The sequence below is a fragment of the Camelus dromedarius genome, chromosome 19 (assembly GCF_036321535.1).
Source record: "Camelus dromedarius isolate mCamDro1 chromosome 19, mCamDro1.pat, whole genome shotgun sequence".
Lineage (NCBI taxonomy): Eukaryota > Metazoa > Chordata > Mammalia > Artiodactyla > Camelidae > Camelus > Camelus dromedarius.
Window position 1 is genome coordinate 16,701,587 of NC_087454.1, and position 14,068 is coordinate 16,715,654.

The following is a 14,068-nucleotide window of genomic DNA, read 5'->3' on the forward strand; positions in this document are numbered from 1 at the left end:
CCATGACCCAATCGTTGTGACTGACTGAGGAGGCCTTGCTCATATGCCAACGGCTGGGTGGGGAAGAGGGGTCAGCCCCACCCAAAGAGTCGGAGAGGGTGGCTCAGCAAAGAAAACGTCAGTGCTCTTACCAAGAGAAGAAGGAATGGGTAATAAGATAAAACCAAAACCTGTCCACCACAGTCATCGGTTTTCACACCTACGCACGTAATAACCAGCAGAGCAGTGCCCTACAAGATGAGACATAGCACAGATTGTAAAGACAAATCTAGAGGAAGGCGCACCATATTGGGAAACCAGGCTGGGGTAGGGGGACACTGCATTAGGGCTCCTTGAGGACGTAGGGGGCAACTCAGTGGATCTGCGATTTTAAGAGTACACTCTTAGAGGCCAAGAAAGTTTCAAGACCATGCAAAAAAATAGCACTGGAATTCCAGGTAGCTTGACAGGTTATGGGCAGGTGGCCAGCACTGCAGCTCACAATTCACACCAATAGGCTTCCCCTGACTTGGAAGCTCAGCCTTCAGCCTTGCTTAACAGCAATGAAATCATCTATTACGATTTTCTATATCATAATCCAGGGATACTTCATCATGCTTCATGTGGTGTATGGGTGCCGGGCAGGGACAACTAGGATAAAATTAGGAAGGATGTTCTGTCCTATTTGCTGGACATTCCCATTATCACTGTTCCCACAACAGGCAGCTACAATGTACCAAGCACCATATTATAACAACCCCATGAGACCTAGCCTAGAGCTCCACTCTACAGAGGAGGAACTAGGGCTTGGAGAAAGGAGAAGTGATTTGCCAGCCAGTGAGTGTGGGGCCAGGATAGAGACTCCAGTCATGGGAATCCAGAGCCTGTATCCCTAAACCCCATACCACAACTGAGCATCTGAATGCAGGAACAGTTGGGGAAGTGTGGAGGGAAGAATTACAAAGAGAGAAGATCGAAGTTTAAAGCAATCAGCATTAAGGGGTAGGGAGAAAAATCCAGGAATACAAGACAGGCTATGACCAGGGCCAAGGGGCCAATAGATTATGAGAACATGTTGCCCTTTACTGGCTAAAGATGAAATGACTATAAGTGAAGTAACCACATAATTGATTGTCTAAACCCAGACCTTTTGCGAGTGGGAGGCACTGTTCATAATTATACAAGGAAGACTGTAATAAATCGAGACTGGCTTGGGAGAACCAGGGCACAGGGTTACCCTAACTAGAGCTACTAATGGCAGAGCCTGACTTTATTCTAATGGCGGTAATGGGTAAGCATGGATTCATCCACAGCTCTTCAGCTCCTTCGTTCATCATCCTGTGGGCTGCAGGATGGCCGGTAACCTTTCATCCTTGTAGCCATGTTCTCCACCCAACCAGATGTAGTACAGTCAGGGGACAAAAAACACAGTTTAATAATTAATGTTTTAAATTAAATCAACAATTAACTAAGCAAGGTAGGATATCAGACTGGTTAATGGATTTCACTTTGAGGTTCAGACCTCAGCTATGTGACCTTAGGCAAGATTTGGGGGCTAAGATTCTTGATCTGTAAAATGGGCACGAGAGCACACACTGAGGTCTTACTTTGTCTTTAGGTGTGGGACTAAGCACTCCATGTGGATTATTTAATTCTGTCATCATTACAGACCGATGAGGCAGGCACTGTAATTATTTCCACTTTGCAGACCAAAGTGCCAAAGTTCACGGAGGTTACCTGACTCCAGGTCACACAAGTAATCAATACCTCTCTGGTAGAGGCTGTTTTTGGTGATTAAATGAGACAAAGCTTATTATAAACTTGGCATTTTGACTGAAAGCCAAGAGAAAGCCCTTATATATGTGATATATGTGAGCCCTTAATGATGATAATTGAATATTCAATATTATTGTTAGCCTACATTTATAACTGGGAAGGCACTAATCTGGATCATATTTCTAACGCACCATATGGCAGGAGGGTCCTCTGAATAAAAACCTTTAATACTCTTTAGTATCCTAAGGGGACAGCACTGTTGACATGAACCATCCCTGAGAGCCCCAAGAATCTGAAACATCCAGGCACTTCTTGCTGCAGCTGGGAAAATAAAATATTCACATGTATCCTTAAACCCAGACAGTTATTCAAAAAAAAAAAAAAGGAAAAAAGAAAAACAAACAAGTATCCTCAGTGGAAAGAAGGCAGCAGAGTGGGGTGGGGAGGGAGAGAGAGAGTAATTGTTTAATAAATTGCTCCAGTTCCTCCCAAACAGAGGCTTGTGTCCCAGGAATGTATAACCGGAAATCATTGGCCACTCCACCCCCAAGAGCTACTCACCTGTCTCCAGGAAAGCCGTTAGCTTTGCAAAGGACATGTTTTATGGGCGGCCAGGGAGAACTCTACATATTTGCTTCCAATCCCTGCAAAGATCCTGGGGCCAGAGGAGATCATCTGAACAACCTCCCTCAACCCCTGAGCAGTGCCCAGGCAGAGGGCATGGGAGAAACACCCAGCCACTGAGAGATACCACCGGCCTCCAGTCCCTCTACCAGAGAAGTCGCACCTGAGGGGTGAGGACCAGGGATTCCTATGCAGGGAGATGCCCATTAATTTCTGGATCCTAATGGATGATGTGACTTTGGGCAAGTTAGTTAACTAGGTAGTTGAACCCTGTTTTCCTCGTTGGTAAAATATGGATAATAAAACCTTCTTCATGTTGTGAAAGAAACAATGTACTTGAATCACTACGTTGTACACCTGAAACTAATACAATATTGTAAATTAGCTATACCTCAATTTTTTTAAAAAAATGTATATTGTATGCTAAGCCCAGTGCCTGACACACAGGAGAGCTTTATAAATGTTAACTATAGTTACAATAAGTAGTAATTGAAAATACTGCTGTGTTAGGAAGTGTGAGCACAGAAATACACAGTCCCTGAGCGCCAGAGCTTATGGACACAAACTGGACACATCTAACCACATAAAATGATCGGCCATCCAGCAGGTACCAGTGATGTGATGGGGGTTTAGAAGTGAAAGAGATGGGGGCAGACAGGTGCAGGCTGGACATGCCCAGGAGGTAGAGATGAGGATGGTTGAGATCTTGATGGAGGCAAAGAAAGAAAAAGCTTGGTGGAAGCTAGAACGGATCTGGAGGAGAGAAGTGCCGAGTAAACGGGGCAGGTGGCACTCCGGCAGGAGCCAGGAGCTGCTGTCACCTCACCTGACTGACCCCAGCTGGAGTCCAGAATCTGGTCACAACAGTGAGGCAGCAGTCACTCATCTACCACTCCCTGAGGGTTCTGTAAATCCCGAGCTGCTAAAAACCAGCACAGGACTTGAGAATGACTGAACCCACACTCTGGAATGACAGCCATGGACAGGTTCCTCAACAGCAACTTTGAACACTATATATGCTAAACTGCAAATGATACAGCAGAATTCTGATTATGAATCGCATGTTCATTTCCAACATAAATTGATGAAAATCCTGTGCTGAGTGCACTGAGAAGAATGAACTGTCTGAATTTTTACTTTTTCTGGCTCTCCAGTTCTCACCTCCCCTGTGTCTGAAGTTATTCTACAGAGGGGCTAAATTCAGGTAAATGCTAAAACTAGCTAATTAGTCATCAAAGAAAATTCTTTATTTGGGTATAGCACTGGAAATACAGAGTATTTTGCAATTATATTCCTAACAAGTTCTTGCTTTCTCTAATCAGCTGTGCAAACTATCAGCCTAGGCTGAATTTTCATCCTGGGAAGGATTTCTTCCTTTATTTGCCCAATGTTGCATCTCAGCTCTTTCTAATCAGAGCACTTTTTTTCCCTCCCAGTTGCCTCTTTTCTGCCCTGAGTCACTGATGGGAGAGGAGAATGAATTTTGGTATTTTGTCCTCTTGACAGAAAAGTAAATTCCAGATGGGACTCAAGTTCAAAAACGTTCTCTTTTTGGGGCAGGAACACACGTGCCCAATTTCCTGGGTTATGCTGCTGAATCATAAGCTATCTGGCTTCATAAACACTTTGTCAAAGGTGTACAGTGATAACATAATAACAATGATAATTATTATTGCACTCTTTTTCGAATTCACTGTGAGTTCCATAGAGTTGCACCTGAGCTCATAAGCACTTCAGCCGATGGGGTCAGGGCGGCTGGGACTCACTGCTGGAACAGCCGTAAGTGCTCTGGTCACTGTGTCCCCAGTGTCTAGTTGAACTTCATACTCAATAATGTTTGGTCTACCTAGAGGGCAACAGAATGTTTGTTCCTGGACCTGGAAGGCCATTAACTTTTTTTCCAGGGAAATATTGGCCTGAAGTTCTGGGAACATTGCTTCATTGCCTGGCCTTATAAGAATTTACTTATAAGGAAGCAAATTAACTCTAGTCTTAGAATTTTTTTTCACACAAAAAAGATACATGCAAGATTTTTACTACTGAATAGGTTTCATTTGCCTGCGTCAATTATAGCTACTAAAACGATCAGCTCTAGAAAGGCTGTTTTAATGGAAACAAGGACTTCACAGGTCCAGCTTGGGTAGGTCCATGCCTGCAAAAGGAAACATTCCCTTCCTGGTTCTTTTAGCTGGATTATTGGGCAGGCCATCATTCTGTATCAGATAATTATTAACACATGAGGCCTTCTCATCAGGACCACGTCCTTCAATGTGTGATAGCTGTGGTCACACAAAGCAGTACAATCTCCCATCTTGGTGTTTGAATTATGTAAATGGAAGAATAAAACTACTCAACTTCCCATTCTCCCATGGACTGAGGCTGCAGAGGACACTGAGAATCTAACCCTTACAAGATGACATTTCAGAGTTAAGAGAGTACAGTGTTTATGTACTGAAGGAGTGTCAGTTAAGGGAAATGTCTCAGACACAAATCTTTCTTACTCCCGCTTGGCCCAAAGATGTACAGTTTGAAAAGAACAGTTCGATGGGAGTGGGTGGGTGATGTCAAAGGACCAGAAGTAACATTGTTTTGACCAATAATGTGAAGTTTGAACTCTGCAATGTGGCAAAGGTGGGAAAATACCCCTTCCTTCTTAAAACTTGAGACTGCTTTCTCCAAAAATGAACATTTGTCCCTAGATGAACAGTGGGTTTGATTCACCTATTACCCGCACGTCTGCGCAGAGGAGGATCTGTCTCTAAGAGGATGAGGATCTATCTCTAAGAGGATGAGGCTAAGGATGACGGACATGGGAAGCCTTGAGGCCAGAGCAACAGGGGTCCCTCTCTCTCAGCCAATGGTGTGAGGGTCTTGCAGCCATAAAGACGGAGGCTGACTGCGCCGGATACCCTTGAGGAATTATTAGAGTAAATACTCCAGACTGGACGAAACGCGTTACCTGGGAACAGGCATGGTCCTGAGGTCAGTTTTAACATTTGGAAAAGGGTCCCCTAAATGGTGGGTGAAGGATGCCTGGGTGAGATAGGAAGGAGGGTTTTTAATCTGTCCTCTTCCCCTACACAGAAGCCTTTGAAAGCAGGGAAGTCAGACCAGGACTTGTGTGCCCCTCAAGGGGCCCTCCTGTAAAGGATCTGATACCTCAGGTGTTTTCCCACCAAAATAGGGGGAAGCCAATTTTAGCTCAGTGCCCTTAACGATCCCCACGATCCCCACGCTTGGGTGAGGGGGCCATACCTGCAGTCCGCGAGGCGGTGGGGTGGCCCTGGGCGACCCGCTCCAGAGGGAAGCAGGGCCGGTGCACACCTGCCCGGCGGAGGAGCCAGGGAAGGCCCGCCGGCGAGCTCCCGAGGGACCGCTGAGCCTCTCTCTTCGTCGACACTCCAGAGTCAGAGGATTCTGGAAAGAGTGAGCGCTGCTGCTTGAGGTACTCTGAAGACACCACGGAGCGAACAACATCCAGAACACGCGCCACAGTGAGAAACCCGCCCAATTGGGCGTTCTCGCGGGGTTTTGGTGAGGTCCTCTTCCGCCATCTACCGACAATATCGGCTCATTGCAGTTTCCAAATACACGTAGACTCCCTGTTTGGTGGACCAATTCAGGAAAATGAAAATTATTCAAGGCAGTTGGTCTCTGCTAATCTCAAACTCCCAGTTGTAAATCAACTATGCTTCAATTAAAAAAAAGAACAGGGAAAGGGTATAGCTCAAGTGGTAGACCCCGTGCTTCGCATGCACGGGGTCCTGGGTTCAAGCCCCAGTACCTCCTCAATAAATAAACAAACCTAATTACCTCCCCCAGTAAAACAAACAAACAAAAGACAAACAAAAAAACTACTCAAGGCACGTTTTTCTGTCTTCAAATTGATATCGATTTATTCAGTCCTTAAGGAAAATATATATTCTTAAAATCTAGATGGCCTATTTTACTGCGTAAATTAGCTCTGATTTTCAGAGACTAAAATAATAAAAAAAAATGGGCATAACAGGCAGAGTTTTGAAGTCTTTCTTACAGTCGGTTAATGCTTTAAAATACATGAAGTTTTTGTGTATACTTTGGTTTTTTTTAAATTCAATTTTATTTTGGTACCAAGTATTTCACTTTAAAACACAATTTTAATTTTTATCCAGGGTAATGTATACAAATATTATAGAAATGAAAGAATACTGAAAGATATATTTAAAACAACAGTCTTCTGTCTCATCAAAGAGAGTAACTGAAGATGTGGAGGTACTGGGGATTGAACCCAGGACCTTGTACATGCTAGGCACATGCTCTACCACCGAGTTATACCCAATCCCCTTTGGGTAATTTTTTGTTGTTGTTGCTGCCTTTCAGGAAAAAAATGATCACCCTAAAGGTAATGAAGGAATTTTTAGAATAGAAATAGCAGATGAGTTAGATTTGCAATCAAGAGTGTGTCCTGTCTTGCAGAATGAACATTATGGAGTTCCGTGGGGAACCAGCAAGTATAGCATGTGAGATTGTCCATGCGTCCCAGGGACCTGTGCATTCACTGGAAGATTGAGAAGATGCTGTCAAAAGCCCAGTTGTTCATATCCTTCAATTCAGTAATTCAACTTCAAGAATTCTATCCCGAGGAAAAAAATCCAAAAACATGAAAAAAGTAATATGGATGATATTCTTCATAAGATTGTTTAATGTTCAACAACAGAAGAATTAGTTATTGTTTATTCAAAATATGGAATATTGCAGAGACATGAAAATTAATTTGAGGGGGTTTTTTTTGGTTTTTTGAAAATTATTTTAACATGTAGCCATACAAAAAATATGCATCCCCATGAAGATATAAAATAGTAAGTAAAAATAGGAATATTAAATAAAACTGGAAAAGAATATTAAAACTATTAAAACTGAGTTAGAGGATCTGCTTGTGTCTTGCACTTGGGAGACTGGAATGAAATGTCACCCAGAAACCTGTGCTTCAGCTAGTATTAATGTGTAGATACCACTCTTGTGGCTGTTAACTGCAAATTTAGCTTGAATTAAGGGTTTGGGGAGACCATTTAACTTAATTACTGCTAGTTTTGAGATATCTATGTGAATGGGATTGGCACAGATGCAACAATGTGGAAGGCTAGGCAATGGATCACACTCGTCTGTGTTCCTATGGAAACTATTTGAATATTTGTTTTATGTGGAGTTTTATTCACTTTTCCAACACGCTACTAAAGAGTGTCCCTCAACTGCTGAGCAAGCGTTTGTAGATTGTGCATTGGCAGAATGAGCCAGAAGCTTAGTGTTGTGATCTATTTTTATTCTTTTTAATAAAGTATCTTGAAATTAAAAAAAAAAACAACTGAGTTAGAGATGGATTGAGTCTACAATGCTATACATACTAATATTTCTGTTTCCCTAATTACATGATAAATACAGGAATGCTTTCTTGTTGTTAATGCATTTAAATTATGCAGAAAGTATATTAATTAAGAAGTGGAGGATCCTATTATCTGCCTGCTCCTAGCTTGTCTGCTCTCTTTACTAGATAGATGTATGGGGGAGGGTATAGCTCAGCAGTAGAATGTGTGCTTGGCATGCATGAGGTCCTGGATTCAGTCCCCAGCATGTCCATTAAAATATATATATAAACCTAATTACTTCCCCCTCAAAATAAAGTCAACAATGGCACATTAAAAAATTAAAACACCGAATTAAAAAAATAGATTGATGTAAGCTCTCCAGATCTTCCTTGGAGTTATGCACAGACCTATACATGTACACACTAATATATGTAGTGTCATTTTTAACAAAAAAGTCATATATTGTATTTCTTGAAACATGATTCTTTTAAAAAATCTGCCTATTTGCATTATATATATTTACCTCATTGTTTTAACCACTATTAAATGGGATCTACTCTAATATGTTCAATTATTTCACAATAGATAGATACTTGTTTCTTCTCATTTTTAAAATGACAAATAATTTTGCAGATAAGCCCTCCTGTATACCCTGTTAATGAATTTAAGATTCTTTTCATTTATTCATTGGCCTTTTGTATTTCCTTAGAGAATTTCCTATTCATATCTCTTGCAAAGTTTTCTATTTCAATGTTTGCATTTTTATAATTTATTTGTAGGAGCTCTTTATGAATTTTAGATTTTTATTATGATTTCACTGAATTTAGAGATGGGTACAACATAAAATATTTCCATGCAGAGCATAATATGCCACCTCATTTGTTCTAGTTTTCTTTTATATCCCCCAACTAAATGTTACTGTCTTCTGTAGACCTTGCACACTTCTTGTTAGAATTTATACTACATAAGGAAGACATTTTCAATGGCTATTTACATTACTGAAATAATTTTTAATTGAAATAGTTACCAGCACCAGTTGAACTCATAGCTGTTTCTTAAAGCTATAATGATCTGTCGAATAACTCAAAGAACTATAATTATTAGCCTAATTTGCTTGTGTATAAGGGAAATCAATCAACAGATTGATTTCATTTCCTCTTAACACACCAAAAACAGGATTTAGATACAAAAAATTTAAAAACAGAGACAGAGAGAGAGAAACTACAGTCAGGGAACAGTAAACTTTGTTTTCCTTTCTTTGGCAAATTACTTATTTCCCACAGCAAGCAAGGAGGCCAGGTGAGGTATCCACCCTGGGGCAGCAGGGTCATCAAAGAAAACAATTCCAGTTACTTAATGGTCTTTCAGAATCCTCGAGCATTGAAACTGTGAGGTCTTCGCAACAGCACGTCTCTACCGTATCTATTTCTGTTCTTCCTTCTGCACTTCCAGCTCCATGAGGCCAGGCTTCAGCATTTCCCTCACTGGGCTCTCTCAGGTCCTTAACAGATGTGCAAATGAAGTTGCTAACAATATTTTTTAAAAAAATAAGTTGGAGCATGACAAACTGACCTTAAAATTTTAAAGATGTACAAGTATAGCCTTGAAAATTTTTTGCCTGATTGGTTTATCATTTACTGAGAGGCGTTCTCAAGTATCGTTGCTTTGAATTTTTGTATTTCTTCTTTTAGTTATTTCATTCTTTGATTATGCATTTTGAGGCTGTTATTGTTGCAAAAACATTTCTCCTTTGCTAGCTAGCATAAAGTTAAGCTTTGCCTGTAGAGGGCAATAGAAGGGCACTAGAGAAGGAAGTGGTTTCTGTTGTGGCTCTCCTCAGTTTCTCCAGAACTGGGCTCCTCAAGTCTGAGATGAGCATCAGAGCCCAGCAGCTAGCAGCTTCCCTGGCACCCTCTAAAGTGGCTTTGTAATTGAACTGTGCAGCCTGCAAGTCACCTCCTCGTGAAGAGCTTTCCCAGCACTCCCTTGAGTGGCTCTAAGTCAGTTTCAAGTCATTCAACTCGTTGGCCTTTTTTGGAATTGACAGATGCCTATTCATGACATTGGGAAAATCCACCCCTAATGCCAAGACTACATCTCTGTGGGTTTCCTTTTTCTCCTGATCTTGATAGCAGTGGTGGTGGTGGAAAGCCATTAGACTCTGGGTATATTTGGAGGGTGGAGGTGACAGGATTTGCTGATGCAGTGGATGTTAGCAAGGTATAAAGGATGATTTCATAATTTGGGACTTAAGTCATAGAAATGAGATATGAGAGATGGAAAGAGGGCAGGTGATGTAGGGTAGAAAACGAAAGAGGGGGATGATGTGGACACAAATGAGGAAATGTAGGGTCAACAGACTGAAGGTGTTGGTAAAATCAAAGAATTGCTGGAGTCAGAATATCAGAAGGAGATGATGAGAAAGCAGGAGAATAAAGACAGGTTTGGTGGCGAGAAAACAAATCCATATTTTAAAATAATCTTTTATTTGCTCATCATATACATTTTAACATATAATCTATGGATCCACATTACATTGATTTCTAGTGATCACTGAATAACTTACTACTACATATTATGTAAATCACAAAATATAATCCCTGAATTCCAAGCATTTTTATTATGAATAATATGTAGAGTGAATCAGAACAATCAAACATCATTAGTGTTCATCTTAGTGAGAAGCAGATAATTAACATTTCTATTACTAAGTGTGAACTTAGAGATTTAAGGAGATAAATTCCACCATTAGATTCTCGGATCTTCAGAATTAAAGAGGGAGTGTACATAATCAGAAGATCGATTTTGATATTTAAATCAATGAGAGTCTCTGTGAATGTGTGTGTGTGTGTGTGTGCGTGTGTGTATTGGAAAAATCAACATGTAAGATAGAAACATAGTTAACCATCACATTTTCCTACAGATAAATTTGTGCATATGTGTCTCAATCACGGGAATAGCTTCAAAAACAACAGACACCAGCAGAAACAGATAAATTAGCAGCATATTTTAACCATTGCAACAGTGTTTTTAAATGTTCAGAAGAGGATTTCCAAACTTTTTCAAGACACAGGTCTCTGTTGATTATTATATGGATTTTGAAAGATTTTTGTCTACAAAACTCATTACTAGCTAGTGTTCATATTTTTTAATTAATCAAAGACATTTCTATTTGTTAGGATTTATAATCTGCATTAAATAACGAATTTTGTCACTGAATCAAAACAATTTCAGCCCCAATGGAATTTTACCTTTTAGGATAGCCACAGAAGCCTTGTTTGGGTAAATACATGATTTCAACAAAACTTTCTGAAAAATTGAAAACAGCTCATGAACACATCTTCCTCAATGATATTCAGGGACTCTATCTAAGGAACAAAATATCAATTTGTACATTCGTCTTTTTAAATTCATCTTAATTTTTTCTCCTCCCTATTTTCCTCTTATGGCCTCTCACCTATCTATTTCTCTTCTTTATTCTCTTCTTCTAACCTGACCTTCTTGCTTTCCTACCCCTTTCCTTTTTCCTCATTGTCTTCTAGGAAACCTTTTCTCCTCCTGTTCCATTTCTTCTGTGCTTGGGTTTTTATCTCCTCCCATTGTCTTTGCTTTCCATGGAGAATTTGTCCCTGTTGTGTTCACTGGTTATTGTACAGAGAATTATGGGTGGAATGAGTACCATATTAATCATCTGGCTATGTAGTGATAAGATAAGTGAATATCTCCCAAATGAAACATGTAATTATCCGTTGCTGATGTCAATAAGACATAGTCTCTTTGGTGTAAACTTCTGTGTCCAAGATGCAGCATCAGGAAATTCTTGAGTTTTTCAAGTTGCTTATCCCTGTGAATTAAAGATATTACTAATGGAAAACAGTATGGCTTGTATTAATATTTTTCATTTTTTATTGCACTGGGGTGAGTTTTATTTTTATTCTTTAGTGTGGGTTACATAGTCTATGATGCATTAAGGTTTAAGAGAGAATCTAAAACTGGAATGGGAACTGGAATTGACTCTCCTCCCAACTTTTTACAGGTTCCCCAAGTTCCTGGCTGTAGGTCACATGACTCTCCTGTTTATTTCATACAGTTGATACAGTTAGCATCTATTGTTCACTCACCACATGCCACTCACTCTTCCAGAAGGGCCTTACTAATCCGACACAGCCCTGAGGAAGGTGCTATTATTACGTTCACTTCACAGATGAAAATCTGAGACAGATTTCGCCCAAGGTCACAAAGCAGGTAACAGAATCAAGACTGTAACTCAAGAAGTCAGTTTCCAAGTCTGAAGTGTTGACCACCATGTTTATTGCCTCCTTGATAAGGCAACTCTAAGCTGCACACATTGACTTCCCGACTCCTATTACCTTCATCTCTGCTCCATCTCATTCACCACTTACACAGGAACACCATTGACCTGCCTTTTTTCAGAGCTGCTCCACCTCCAAGATCTTGGACTTGGTGTCTGTTGTTCACTTGCCTCCTTCCCTTTAATGCCTCCTGCTTTTTCACAGCTGCTGAACCTGCTCAGCATCTCCACTGAGCCTGTGGACTCTTTGTTCTTCCAGGGTCACTCACACCTCATTCCTGCTTTTCCGTTCTTCTCTGTCCCACCAGGAGGACTTGCCATTGCCCCAACTCACCTTGAATTTTTCCACCTTTTAACTTCACCCACTCTTCCTGTCTGGAATATTCTGTCTATCATCTCTCCTTCCATTTCAGCTTATTAAAAATATTTTCCAACCTTCAAGATGCTCTAACACCGCCTCCCTATTCCCCTGAAATACTACCTTTTCCATAATGTTCTTCCTGGTCATCTCAAAGAGTCAGCTGTAATCTCTCTTCCCAACACTTAGTGTGTACACCAAATATAATGCTTGTTAAGTCTACCTTATAATCTAGTTGTATGTGAATTCCCTTAGCATCCCTTCCAGCCAATAATCATAATTTAGAAGATCTGGCCCAATGCCTTGTGCTAGACTAGAGTATGGAACAAAGAATTTTACAGCTGAAAAGAATGTTCTATTTTGTTCCTTAATTTTACTGGTAAGGGCACTGCAGCCTAGTTTAAGAGGCAAGTCACACTGACAGTGGGAGACAGAAATTTGCTTGTTTCTTTCTTCCTTGAATGTATATTACAGATAAAAGCATGTGTGCACTAGGCACTGGGCTGAGTACTAGTGTACGAAGGCAGAGTGTCTACTTTTAAGAAATGCAGAGTCTACTAACCAGAAGGGACAACAGATTATTGCAATACAATGTGATGAGATAGCCATTTGCGGAATAAATGAATATATAAATAAACTATAGTATTTATAGTAATATTATGTTATCGTTCCCAGAACAAATATATGGAAACAGGTTTTGTGGTTCAGTTAATAAAATCACATTCCAAGTGGTAGGAAGGACTGTCAAATCTGATTCACGCCAGACAAGCTGATCTCCATTAGCCTAGAAAGGTATTTCTACATATTTCAAAATTATCACCTTAATAAGTCTAGTTATGAAATGTCACAATATAAAGATATTACATATTTATTGTCTATATGCCCCACTTTGTACATTTCATACTGGTGACTCATTTATTTTGCAGCTGCAAGTTTGTACCTCTTATCTCCCTCATCCACTTCTTTCCTCCTTCCACCCATCTCCCCTCTGGTAACCACCAGTTCATTCTCTACATCTATATTTCTGTTTCTGTTTTTTTACATTTGTTCTTTTGCTTTGTTTTTTAGATTCCAGGTATAAGTGAAATCAAACAGTATTTGTCTTTAGTTGCTGCTTTCCTTCATGTGTTCAGGATTTAACTCTGAACACTCACTGACCACCTAGGATAATTTTTGTCTTATTTATTAATCTGTATGTTCACCTCAACCAGACCAAAGATTCCATGGATTTTGAGCTGGATGTACTCACTACTCATTTTATTTACTTATTTTTAAACTTAAATGTTCTTCTTCTAATGTTAGCTCCTCTCATTCCCCCGAAAGTCAGGCTTTCTGCCAGCCATGGTGCCTGCTGAATTCAGATGCTGGAGAGTGTGATAGCACATATGATAAGGGTGTCTCCCAGGTCTATGGGATGCTTTACCTGGGAAATCTCAGCTTTGCTCTGTTCATAGCATGTCAGGAAGGACTTCCAGTTGGGTGGTGTTAGGGGGAGTTTTATCTGAAAATGGTTCCAAAACCTGTAAAAGAGATAAAGCAGAAAAATATATTCTGGAATCCTCCATGCCTATTGTTTCATCAAGATCTGTTTCAGGACCTGGTACTCAGTTCTCTCTAAGAGACAGCACTTCTGTACAGCTTCAGAAGTTCACGGAGCCATGGAGCTCAGCATTTTCA

At 40.3% G+C, this 14,068-nt stretch overlaps 1 protein-coding gene across 8 annotated transcripts in view; it reads right to left on the reverse strand.

Annotated features, from left to right (window-relative positions):
- Window positions 1-10,193: 10,193 nt before the first annotated feature.
- Window positions 10,194-14,068, reverse strand: part of LOC105089138 (cytidine monophosphate-N-acetylneuraminic acid hydroxylase) — a 216,514-nt gene continuing 212,639 nt past the window's right edge. For 7 of the 8 annotated variants that reach the window (XM_064476250.1, XM_064476248.1, XM_064476249.1 and 4 more), the window contains one exon: window positions 11,572-13,911. In XM_064476250.1, coding sequence (XP_064332320.1) covers window positions 13,749-13,911 — 163 coding nt within the window. In that variant the 3' untranslated portion in view covers window positions 11,572-13,748. The other variant, XM_031435103.2, reaches the window with a different exon arrangement.